The 13,059-nt window shown below is 38.0% G+C and overlaps 1 protein-coding gene across 1 annotated transcript in view; it reads right to left on the reverse strand.

Moving 5' to 3' along the window:
• The window catches only part of MBOAT2 (membrane bound glycerophospholipid O-acyltransferase 2), a 92,123-nt gene that overhangs the window by 61,340 nt on the left and 17,724 nt on the right, over window positions 1-13,059 (reverse strand). Inside the window, exon 3 of the mRNA XM_027455207.3 lies at window positions 12,630-12,707. Within this exon, the coding sequence (XP_027311008.2) occupies window positions 12,630-12,707 (78 nt within the window). The remainder of the gene's footprint in view (window positions 1-12,629; window positions 12,708-13,059) is intronic.

The raw sequence follows: 13,059 nt of genomic DNA on the forward strand, positions 1-13,059 counted from the left end.
ATACAAAATTAAATTTGGATCATTTCAAGGCTGATGGTCATAGGTATCTTAAGGTGTTTTCTTAAGGGAAACCATCCAAGTGTTTGTTATCCAAAACCAAGTTCCTTCTACTCCAAAAATACCTCACATCAGACACAAGCCAGCTATGCCTTGAGTGAGCTGCCCAGATCTGGGCTCCCCAGCACAAGAAAGACCTTGGCATACTGGAAAGAGCCCAGCAAAGAGCCATGGAGATGAAGGGACTGGAGCACCTCTCTTGTGAGGAAAGGCTGCGAGAGCTGCAACTGTTCAACCTGAAGAAGAAAAAGTTCAAGGATCCCCCTTTGTCTGTAAATACCTGAGAGAAGGGTAGGAAGATGACAGTCAGGCTCTTCTTAGTGATGTTCAGTGACAGGACAAGGTGCAATGGGCACAAACTAGAAAACAGGAGATGCCAACTGAACACTAGGAAGTCAACTTTTATTGTGCAGGTGCTGGAGCACTGGCACAGGCTGCCCACAGAGGCAGTGGAGTCTCCCTCCTTGGAGATCTTCAAAAGCCACGCAGACGTGGCCCTGGGCACCCTGCTCTGGGTGTCTCTGCTTGAGCAGGGGCTGGACCAGATGCCTCCAGAGGTCTCTTCCAGTCTAAACCATTCTGAGATGCTGTGAAGACTTCTCAGCCTGTTACGATTAACAGAACAGATTCCTTCAGGTGAGCATCGGAAAACTAGGACTTGCTCCTGTTCCTTGAACTCCAAGCCCAAAATTTTGCCATCAGAAAATAAGATGCTGGCAGAGCAGACAAAGCCACCATTTGCTGCAGAAGAAGGATCAGTGTTGAGCCTTTAATGAGAGCTTTTTGCCTTCTATTGAGACTATCATTCGTTTTTTGCTTCTGCCTCCTGAGATGCTTGGCATCTAAAGCATCCAGCAACCACTGTCCATCTGGCAGGCGTCCCATGCTAGAATCCTTCAGGCTCCCTCTAAGAGATGGCGCGCTCTGAATTTCTCTGGCAAATCTGATCAATGTTTTCCCTTGCAAAAGATTTCCCATGACAGCAAATCCTTAACTGACCACACGGACAGTTCAAGGATTGTCTGCTGAAGTTACCCAACAAAGGCCAAGTACCCAAAGATAAGAGACGAACGGGTCAGGAAAACAATAAATACACAAAGTCCAGAATTCTAAGTACTAATTATTGTGTTTGGGTCGTTTGATCTCCTCCTGTTGCACTCCATCTTCACTCAGCTGCCAAATCAACCACGAGTTGCAGCAGTTACCTATTAATCACTACATACATGTACTACCATTCTTAATCACGTTTGCACACCAGGACACAAACATTGCAAGAATTTTCCCTCCCAAGGAGAGCAAAGGAAAGTGACCTACACAGGTTGGTCAGGCACTTGATCAAATGCCATTTCAAACAGATGTCATCACTGTTAGTGTCCTGCGACATGGCAGCTGAAGCAGGGCCATCAAGAATAAACCAGACGTTCTGCCACAAAGCCCCTTGGTGTTTGTAGACGGCAAAAGAGAAAGAGTAATTAAGACACGGGAACAATTCATTGATTGTTGACATTTTCACTCTTAGCATGAGAAAAAGAAAGACATCAAAACAAATCGTAATTGTAAAATAATGAAGAAATACACCATGGATCATCAGATAATGGCTTCATTTCACAATGTACACAAGTACACAGCATCCAGTGACCATTCTGATAAAAGATACGTTAAACAACTAGTACCCAGTGCTGACCCAAAGAACAAATTTCCAAGAATCCCTCAGCATGATGACCCTAGTCATACCTAGTTAATGCCTATTGTGGAAGATAGAAAAGTTTGCATCTTGCAGAAGATGCATAAAGAATGATTTTGCTTCACTGATTTTGCTTATAAACACAAGCAGGCGATGCTAGTCAGGAATGGATGTATTAGACAACACTACATTATTTTTATATTGCCCATTTTACCAAGTTTGGAAAACATCGCATGCCTTATTAACTGTTAAAATACCTTGTTCCTACTAACAGCAAAAGGTTGATAACCTACCAAAAGAACTGGACAGTGACAGCATCCAATTTCTGCGCACATTTTGTCCTTTATACCTTATTTCTCATTTACATGATAATAGCATTTAGGTGCAGAAATCATTTCATAGTTGCACTTCTACACTGCAAAGGGAAGGCCCTTGCAGGATCTTTGAAAAATGCATTGAGTAATTACATATTGTGTCAGCAGTGTGTTGCTATTCAAACTAAACTCAATCTGTTTCTAGGTGCCTTAGACTCCTTTCAGATCTCTCTACTGTTTAGATGAATTGTCTCACAGACACTAATTGCCCAAACATGAAGCATGGAAAAGTGCCAGAGAAACAAACTGGCTCCTAAAACGCACACATTTTATAGCAAAGCAAGATCAGAATAAAGCTTTTTGTCAACCTGCTTTTCAGAAGCCACCTATGAATCCAGGTTTTGCTTTCACACCCTTTTGAAAGGATTAGAAAGCCTTTGATATTTCAGTTTGCAGATATCCTGCCTGGGTGTAGATGTTGTCATATCAGACACTCACATAAAACAGTAACATCCATCCTTCTGCTCTCCAGCAGCCAGGAACAATGAAGAAACCCCTGGCTTCTGATGAAGGTCCGACAGCAGCTCAGCAGCAAGGCCCTTCCATTCTTCTACAAAGCTCCTTCAGTCCCTCTCATACTGCATTACATTCACATAGACCAGTTCTAATTTTGTTCCATATAATCTAGTAATAATTTGCTGTATAGACAATTCCTCATAAATCAGTCATATTGCTTACATGAATTTCCAAAGTTAATCTTCCCATCAAACTCATGTAGTCACCAACCAAAAAAACAACTGCCTTAAGACATGACATTCGTGTAATAAGCATCCTGTGCCTAAAGAATGTACCTCCAACGTGTACTGAACAGATTTCTAGAGCAGCACGACTTAAAACATCACAGACACTCCCAAAAAGGTCAGAATACCAAGAAAAACACAGCCATTTACATGGTTTTTGCTTATTTGAAGTTATGCATTACTTGTATGCATTGTGTATTTCCATGAGATGATCTCTTAATAAAATACATTACTCACTCTAATCATGCACCGAAATATCCAGAGCCTCCTTTCGCAAGCCTACTGACTTCACAGTTCCTGTTGTGCCTGTGATTAGTAATGACTGCAAACTGCTCAGCACTTGTCTATATTAAGTGTTTCACATTTCATTTCCAGCTTTGAAGATGAACACCATGCTACATTGTTCACAGTACTTGCATGTTCTTAAAAGACAGAGGAAAAACTGCTTCAGTACCACATAGTCAAAATCTGTTCGGAAGTAGGACATGGAAAACTCCATCACACTCAGGTCAGATTAAAGATGGGTGTCACAGACAGCCATTCATGATTTATTTTCTTATTATCCACTTCTCTTAAAACATAATTAAGTGCAACTTTCAAACAGCAGAGTTGGAAATTTACCATCAAAACTGTAGGTTTGCCAGCTATAAATTATGCCAGCCTATCTACAAGGAAATATGACTTTTTTTTTTTTGCACAATTACCCTGCTAAAATCTCCAGGCAATCCAACCATACTGAGAAGTAAATCCCTTACACATCATTTCATGGCATAGAAGAAAAGGAATTTCTTGTTTGTACGCTGAAAACAGATTTGTCTTCAAATGGAATTGAAAAGCAAATTGAAAGTAAAAACAACTTGAAATATCAAATACTGCCTCTGATATCTTTATTACCCAGTCTGGATTACACCTGTTTCTACTAACTTAAAGATGCAAGACATATTTTCTCTTGTAGTCTTTGTCTTGTTTCTCCCCCACCCCTTTTTATCATTGGTATTATTTTTGCTCAGAAAGAAGGACAGGAAGATAGTTATTATTTGTTGCTTAACATGGTCTCCTCATACCAAAATAATCATCCCAGTTGTTTCATTTCATGTTAATTGAAAGGATCCCAGTACACTTAATTTAACAACACTCAATCTGTTCAATTTCAAGGAAACTTGACAATACTGGGCTATCATGGAACAAGGGAAAATTAAAGAATAAAAGTAAAGCTTTTGTAGTTAGCCCAGATCAGAAAACTGCACTGCATGAAATCACCTCAAAGAAATGTCAAGCTGTAACAGCCATTGAAGCGAGACACCAAAAGGAAATGGCTAGCATGCTTATGACAACTGGAACCATCCAGGATCGTGTTCAGATTAAGGACGGCTTCAGTTTCACAGAACAACCTGCTGTTGTTGATCCTGCTCGAAACAGGAAGGGCTGGACTAGGAAACACTTGCAAACTTAGCTATGTGATGATTTTATGGTCTCACATATTCCCAGTAAAGGCATTTTACCTACAAAACTGATCAGCTTTAGAAGTTCAATAGCATTTTTAATAAAGATACTACATGAAACTTATCATGTTAATGGATTTTACAATGCAGTTCATATTTTTTAACATCAGTCCTTTTTATTTACATCCCGTTTCCCTTAAAATAGTATATAAGCAGGTTTTTCAGTTTGCTTGTTGGTTTGCTTTAAAACAATGTGCACCTGTATAAGGCCATCCTCTTTCATCTCTTCACCATCTTTCAGCTCCAGCCCAGGCCCTTCGTACACCACCACTTGCAGTTCTGCAGGCAAAATGGACTTGCATAATTTACAGCCAATAGTTCCATTATGGACAATGAAATGATTGTTTGCTGAACTTGCCATTATTACTCAAGTCAAGCCTGTCTTAAATACAAGACATTTCAAAGAATAAAGTATGCAAAAGCACGCACTTAGAGGAAAGAGTTGGCTGCAAGATGCAGAATCCTTGCATATAAGCCCTCTATCACAGGCGCAACTGGCTCAGTTCAGTCAATGCCATACCACCAGAATTTTTAATCAACTCTTATTAGCAGCTGTCTTTGCCAGAAGCTGAAGACGAACACAGCTTTCACTGAACTCTTCTAGGTACAATTTATTCTGCCATTTCATTTTGTAGGGAGCCTGATTTATTTGACAACGATAGTTTGTTGAGGTAATAAACCATGCAGCAATGATACCATGACTCAGAGCTCATTTGCTAGCAGTCAAGTTGCTTGGCAGCCTGACAGGCAGAGTAATGTGCCTTGAAGAAGTATCTATATAAATGCTACAGCTTTCAAGGATTATCAGACAAATGTGCTGCCCAGAAAACATGACTTTACACACACCACCAATTCTCTTTTGCTTGATTAATTGTGCCCAGCTTCACTTCAAGCACAAAGATTACCAAAAAAATTGAGATCTATGAAAGCCAAAAAGCACCTGCTACTCAGTACCAACAGCTTCCTCACGCACCCAGCCATTTTACGTTACTGCTTCCAGGGAAAGACTCTCCTCTCTCTGCCTATAGAAATGACAGAGTGAAAAAAACTACTTATCAATTTAGTTTGGGGAAGAGAACTCTTTTAACTAAACATCAATACTTGATCTATAGCTACTTCATGAAACAGAAATCCAGAAATTTTTCGCTCAACTTTCCTCAAATGTGATGGAGGTTTTACATTCCAGCAACACTGTTAACATGCTTGCTCTTCTGAGAACTCCTTTCCTTGAAGGACATTAGCAATGAAGTCACAAAAAAAAGAAGTAGGGAATTTAAAACACTAACTTATACTCTTCTCCCTGGAAATAAAAAATATACTGTAAGAATTTGTTGTAGTTGTGCTGAGACTGCCTGTCTCTTTTGTACCAATGCAACTGAAGACCTGAATGTAACACAAGACTTGAAAAATTATTCATATTGCTTTGCAGTTGGTCATCTTTACCAGCCTATTTTAAGTGCCAAGCATCACAAAGCTGCAGATTTCTGTCCTTCCTTCTACCTCCTCCTACGTAAACATCAGGGGAAAAAGAAAACTAAATGTATTTAGTAATCTAAAATTAAATGTAAGATTCACACACATTAAAGATAACAATTCCAGTTCTAATATTAATTTCTGTAATCACAAACATACGATCAGCAAAGGCCTTTCCATTCTAACACTTCAGTTTTAAGAAGGATATTATATCAGGATGCTTTCAACTTACACCTTTGTTGTTGTAAGTAACTCATTAAGTTTTATCAAAACACAGTCAGGAGAGTTACAGGAAGTTATTGAAGTGGATGAGCTTGTAGCAGCTATTTAAAACAAATGCTTTCAAAAAAGATTCACGAGGATTACTAGGAAATTCCTTCACTGCTATTTACTTCAACAAGTGCTCACTTCAAGTCATTGAAGGCAGCCATCTATTTACACGGCTATTTTTGTAACAGCAAAATCTTCAGCACATAGAGAATCGCTGCCTGTTGCTAGCCACTGGTTTCATGCACACTCCCATGCAACAAACCCCCTGGTACTAATAATCATAATTTTCAAGCTCCACAAAAGTAAAGAGGGATATCGGGTTTGCTTTGTTAGCAGTTCTGTTGTTGCTGTTGTTTTTTAAAACTTGGTCAGTTTTAAACTGTTAGTTGTTTTGGTGAGTAATTTGTTGTAGAAGAGATGCAGAGAGCATGTGGGAAGCAGCTATTAAACTTTAAAGAACTACAGGACGTGCCCCATCCAAGTTCTAACCCCAGACAGTCTCAAGACAGTCTCAAGCTGGTCATCTGATTTAACCACATAATGAAGTAACTTGGCAGTTCAGAAGAGAACTTCTTTAGGATAAGGTTAACCAAAACAGACCCTATTTCAAGTCATAAGATTCAGTTATCTCTGTTAGTTCTATTTTAACTCTGTTTTTACCTTTTCAATATACACATACAGAGCTAAGCTCCATTCTTGCAGAAAATGAAGTAGTATTCACTTCTCCAAACAAACAAGTCTTTGAGATTTCATATAAAAGACTTCATATAACTAGGAAGACCATCTAGGAACCAGACCATACGCTTTCCAATTAAGAAAACACACTAACCAATTCAGCAAGTGAGGTGAAGCACCCTCCTGCACAGAAGCCTATTAGCATTTCTGATAGCAAAGATCAGTCTCCAGCTACTTTCCTAAGATGGGAATCTTGTTTCCAGTACCTTTAGCTCACTTTCCATAATGCTTTGTTAAAACAAAATTTCTCTCCATTTTATCTCCTTTATGAATGCTCTACTCTCTTGTAGTCCTCCAAAGAACTTGAATAAACAGGACCTGATAGGGTTCTTAACAATACTTGGGTTCAATCCCCAAAATCACTGCTAGGGCTTCTTTCCATGCGATGCAGTTTTTCCAAATCATTTCTTAATCATGGCTACTAGAACAGGACAAAGTTCTGCAAGTAATCTCACTGCTACTTATGGAAAAGAAAACAAAAAAGGATGAGCTTTTTATATATTTGAGATTTGAATTAGGTGTTTTAGCTACAATACTGCTTACGCTGAAGCAGTTACATGAAACAGCCATTAATCCTTATATAGAGATCAACAAGTACAATCCCTTTTCATCAAGAAAAACCACACATCCCTTCTAAACTGAAAACTTAGTCTTGTTAGTTGATAACCATTGAAATATTCTCCTAAATACAGTCATTGATCAGCCTTGGAAGTTATTTCTAATAGGGGAGGATGAAGCTGCTATGCATACTGTAGAAGTTACGCAGTTTCAGATGTATATGATTCTCATCTATGCAGAAATTAGTTTTAAATTGCTTTTTAATCAAATACACGTTTCCTAAGAACAGAATTTTAGGGGTTCTTTTTGTTTGTTTCGCATACAGCATCCATCTGAAAAGGCAACAAAATTTGCTCACAGTGACCAAACAGGACTTGCTTTTTCTTTTATTTAAGGTTGCAGAACCTTAAACCTGTAGGTCTGATATTCCCACCACCACACCCATCTTGAATTTATCTTTGGCTGAATGATACAAGAACTGTAGAAACAGAAACAAAAATTTTGTTTGTATATGCAGAACAGCTTGCAGCTGCTAATACTTCAACGAATTCTGAATCCAGGTATTACTGCTATGGCCACTGTCCTTTGGCAGCTACCTATGTAGCAGACATTTCACTCAAGTTACATAAATAAATTACAAACTTTAACTGAGAAGTTATGCCGGATAGCTTACAGTTCTCTGGATGCCCTCATGCCTTCAAAGAAATGTGATTATACTGGCAGGCTTCCAATCCTAGTTTTGCTGAAAATTATTACTAGAAATTGATAGCATTTCTTATTCAAATCCTTTATTATTAGGTCATTATTTCACTTTGTTGATTTGGTGATGACTGATATTAGATGCTTCATCAGATCCTCTTCTGAAGACAAAAAATAATTCTTTATCTGTATCACACATTGTCTTCATAGACCTTCAAATCACCACACTTGTTTTTCTCCACCATAGTCTTCATATTAAGGAGACAGATTTCTGCAAGACATCTTTATTATGATTAGGTTTACTTATTTGCATTTCTCTGGTGGACACTGACTTTATTTGTAATCCCTTCACCGCAACATTTACAGATAATATCTCTGGCAAACCATTAGGAGCTCACAATGCCAGTCCTCAACCAGCAGCCAGTACTTCAACTTCTATAAAATAACTGAATGACTTTAACCTACTGAAGCTAGTCAAAAACAAAGAAGAGAAGCCCCCAGTCACATTAACTGCTAAAAAGAGAACTAAGAAACAACTAAAATAGGTTAAATCCCCTTTTAAAAATAGCTTTCCAGTAAGTAATCACTAGTATTCTACAGAAGTGACATATAAAAAGTATTATACATAATTCTGATAGGAAAGTATTTCATAAGAAGATGTACAGAAGTGCTCTATGGAACAACCAGTCAAATGTCCAAAGCTTTTACAAAAAACTCTGGAAAACCAGAAGTATCTATAAAAAACAGCAGTTCTATGCACACACATACTAAACTCATTAAATATTAGCCACCAGTAATCATCTTCATTCACTTTCTTTTTACACCTTACATGACAGACAATAGCTACATGAATTTTGTTTTCTAAAGCCAGAATTTACCTACCAAAGTTTTAGTAGTTCAACGCTAGACCTGGATCAAGAAAATTATCATCCTGCAACTGCAAGCATAACACAGAACATGTCAGCCACCAATAGCACACCCATTGCTTTGTTTTACATGGGCAGATTTACAAGGTTTGACAGGACTGATGTTAAATGAACAGATTTACTTTTTACACAGACACAGCTGGGACTTCAGTCTTATCAGTGAAGTGACTGAGAAAACTACTGACTTCAGTGAGGCAACTGTGAGCCCTATAATTGACTTTCCTTTCTGCACAGGCCAAGGGACATTATTTACCAACCATAAAACGAACAATTAGGTCAGAAGAGAAACAGTTGCCTAGAAGCCTTAAAAAGCTTGTCATCAAGTCACCTGTGCAAGATCTGCTTACATAACTCCGAGCCAGCAGTAGCGAAATGCTTTAAGGAAAAGCCCTCTGACATTTGGGCTTTTGTCTCCTATGAGAAGTTGCAGTTTCACAATCACAGAATTAAACAAAAATTTATAAGGAAAAAACATCAGCACCATATCAGTTACCAAATGCAAACTTATTGCAATTGAGACCTTGTTAAACAAATCTTGCATTTTCACAACTGAGCCATGAAAGCACCAGAAGTAAATATTAACACAGCTCAGTCACAAATACAAATAAGAGCTTTTGAGCTGCTCAGGAAAGCTAATGTCACTCTTCCACCTTTTGCAGGAGTATGCTCTTTTAACTAAGACTGATGTATAAAGACAACAAATCCAAGTCTCAGATCTCCTTCAACTCATTAGCCTTATCCCCAAAGTTGCTAACACAAAGGCAAGGTTTCCTTTCTTCTTTGTGTTCATTTTTTATTTATTTTTAACTCCCCCACTCCTTCCCCCATGGACAGGGATAATGGTTTTCCCAATCCATATACTCATCTGCAGGGAAAGAAGGAAACTTATTTCAGTTATTTAATTTGGATAATCAAAGGAAAATATTTAGTACAATATGAAAGTGCTTTTTCAATATAAAACCATCTGAATCCATATTTACGTTATGTACAGGTATTTGATGTTTTATGGTCTACGTTTAAGAAGGATATGAACAAAGGTAACCTTTGACGAGGACCGCCAGCAGTGGCTGGGCCCTTCTACCACCTATGAAATAAATCCCCAAACTTCAAATAAGTAGGCATATATAAACAGGTAATGTGAATAGCTGGATAAATACACGCATACCAGCAGGACGTGGGCCATACCTCATGGGCCTCAGGACTGGAGAACCAGAGTGAGTCCTGGAAAGCTGTCAGAGTAACATTTTCATAGCAGAAAGGTACAGGCACATCAATACCACAAAACATCACTCCTCCTGGAATACTTTGGCAATTGAGGGAGAAAACCTTGTACCATTTTTTGTTACCTTCTAGAAGCAGCTCTTGGAGTTTCTTAGACAGCATCCAAGCATTGCCCTAGTGCTAGCTGATGGAGGCCACAGCTGTGCCAAACAGGTACTGCCCACAGCCCAGCACTCAAGTTCACTTCCTGGCCCTACTTCTATGTCTTATTTATTTAGCAGCATGACCATCAATATGTTTTTTGAATCCAGGAAGCTGAAGTCGAATTTTTCTACTGCTGCCAGAAAATAGCCAGCAGCAGAACTATTGTGTTTCCACACTCCCAGATGTTTAAAATTTCTCTTCACTCTGCTGTATCAGCAGAAATCAGCTGAAAGGCCTAACTATGAATGGGCTTATAAAAAAATACTAGACCCCAAGCTAACTATATTTCAAGTTTAGTTTCAACACCTGTTTTTAATGACTTTAATACTCTCAATCTTGCACTCCAAGTGTTATTTCTAGACTTACTGATCACTCTTCATATTGTATTTTGCATAACTATGCAGCATAAGTGTTATCCTTTTTACTTTTAATTAGATAGCATCATTAAAATAAGGTTGGTGAAAGATGTTCATTGGATATTTACTTGAAACAGAAATATTGCAGTTCAAATGAAGCCTATTTCTCTAGTCAGCATAAAGCAGAAGAAATTATTTGCTTCAGAAGTTACTTGTTTTCCTTACCATTCTTAGGAGTAGAGCTAGTTTTAACCTACTTGTAACATGTGATGCAATTGATTTGAATTAACTGCTTTGTAACTAAAATTGCTCCATTTGTTACATTTTTTCCCTCCACTGAAAGAGAAGATTCCCGGTTTTATCCAATTGACTCATACTGCGATACAGCAACAGAAGCCTGGTAAGCAAATCTAGAATTTACCCTCAAATGAGCAGCAGCTAGGAATAACAGAGGACATACCTACAGAGCTGTGCAGAGCACAATCATTTCAGCAGATCAGGCCACGGAGTTGAACCATTTGGGTTGAATCAAGCCGGTCCCATATTCCAACACAGGAACATTAAACACACGCATGCCCACCTGCTTCTTCTTACTAGCAAGTACATGACTGTAAGATTGCTTTCGACAAGAGGCATACGTAATTTGTCACAACAAAGCCCCAAACAGACCTGCCTGGGACCTCCTTTGCAACACTTAACTGTATTCATAGTTTCTTTCACAATATTAAGCCATATAGCTTCTAATTGACTTTCTTCTATTTCATTGGTATAATCAATACCAATAGTTGCTTCTGAGCAACTTCTTACCAAAGCAACTAGTAGGAAATAAACTGGCCATCCGATCAACTAGTGTTTTCTCACATCTGTAGTTGTTTGGATGTCAACTTTTGAAGACAACCCTGAAAACATGAACCTAACAGTGTATATTTCAAAAATCATGATAAACTTATGTTCAGTAACAGGACAAAGAAGCAGACTGTTCTGACAGACAGGACCACAAACAAAGGCCACCCTGGCTTTGCAATTTCTGTGTAAGGCAATTTTCCTTCTTGGTTCTTTTACCAGCATCTTTCCTGACAGCTTCCTAACATGTCAGGAACCTGTTCAAGCACGGATTTGCTGATTTGCTAAACATTTATGCAGGAATTAACTCAGTGGGAACCTAATTTGGTTCTCATCTCCAGACTAGCGGAATATTAAAACATATGCATACAGTAATAACAGACATGCATTTCTTGGGTTTAAGAATGATTTTTAAAAAGTTCTGTTCCAGGTAGATTCAGATACTGCTAATCTAACCAATGTATTCATGCAAACCTCCAATAATGTCCTATAAATGTAACTTTATGACAATATTTTTTAACTTAAGACAGCATTCACACTGTGTTTTTCTTACAAAACAAAGGAAAGAGAGGAGGGCAAACACATAGTACCTTAAAATCTCATGCAAATTTTATTGCCTTCAGACATCTTCCTTCTGCTAGCACTGGATGTTATCAAGTCTCATTTGGACAGTTAACTCATATTTGTGAGACATTTAAAATTATTAAGTAATGGCAAAAAAAATCAGGTGCTAAGAACACAAGGGAAGTCTCAGTGGGGATACTGCCAATTGTAGCAAGCTTTAGATGTTATAAAAGGAGGCAAAAAATACCCAGACAAACCATTTTCCTCCTAGAAATAAAACCACAGTTCGCAGAATTCAAACACTGTAAGACCTGAATGTTCCAGTACAACCAGAAGCACAGCACATATACAGGGTTAGAAGAATGTTACTGTTAAGTTTTCTTTAAAAGTTTTTTTTCTTTTTTGAAAAGAATGGGTACTTACTTGTGCATATTTTCCACTCCTATTATGATCATGATATAGTAGGAAATTCCACTTTGTATAACAAAATGTAAGGCATACCTAGGAAGAAAAAAATAAATGACTCAATGCATTTCTATTAATGACGATAAACCACATGTATTTATTTATTTAATGTAAAATTAAGAAGACTTGTCAAAATCTAAATCATCACTTCTTCCAAAAAAAGTTCCGTTTAGGTTTTCTGCAAGCCTCCCTTCTGTTGACAGCTTCCCCCTTTAGCACAGCATGGATGAACGAAGACTACAGACTTAGCTAGTGTTTTCCAGCTGATAAACAAGAATACATTAAACGTTAATAATCCTTAAAAATACAAAGACTAGGTCTCGTAATACTTTCATCTGGCATTGTTTCATGTATAAATAACACGAATGCTTTGTATCTTTTTACCTAT

This window comes from Anas platyrhynchos, chromosome 3, assembly GCF_047663525.1.
Source record: "Anas platyrhynchos isolate ZD024472 breed Pekin duck chromosome 3, IASCAAS_PekinDuck_T2T, whole genome shotgun sequence".
NCBI lineage: Eukaryota > Metazoa > Chordata > Aves > Anseriformes > Anatidae > Anas > Anas platyrhynchos.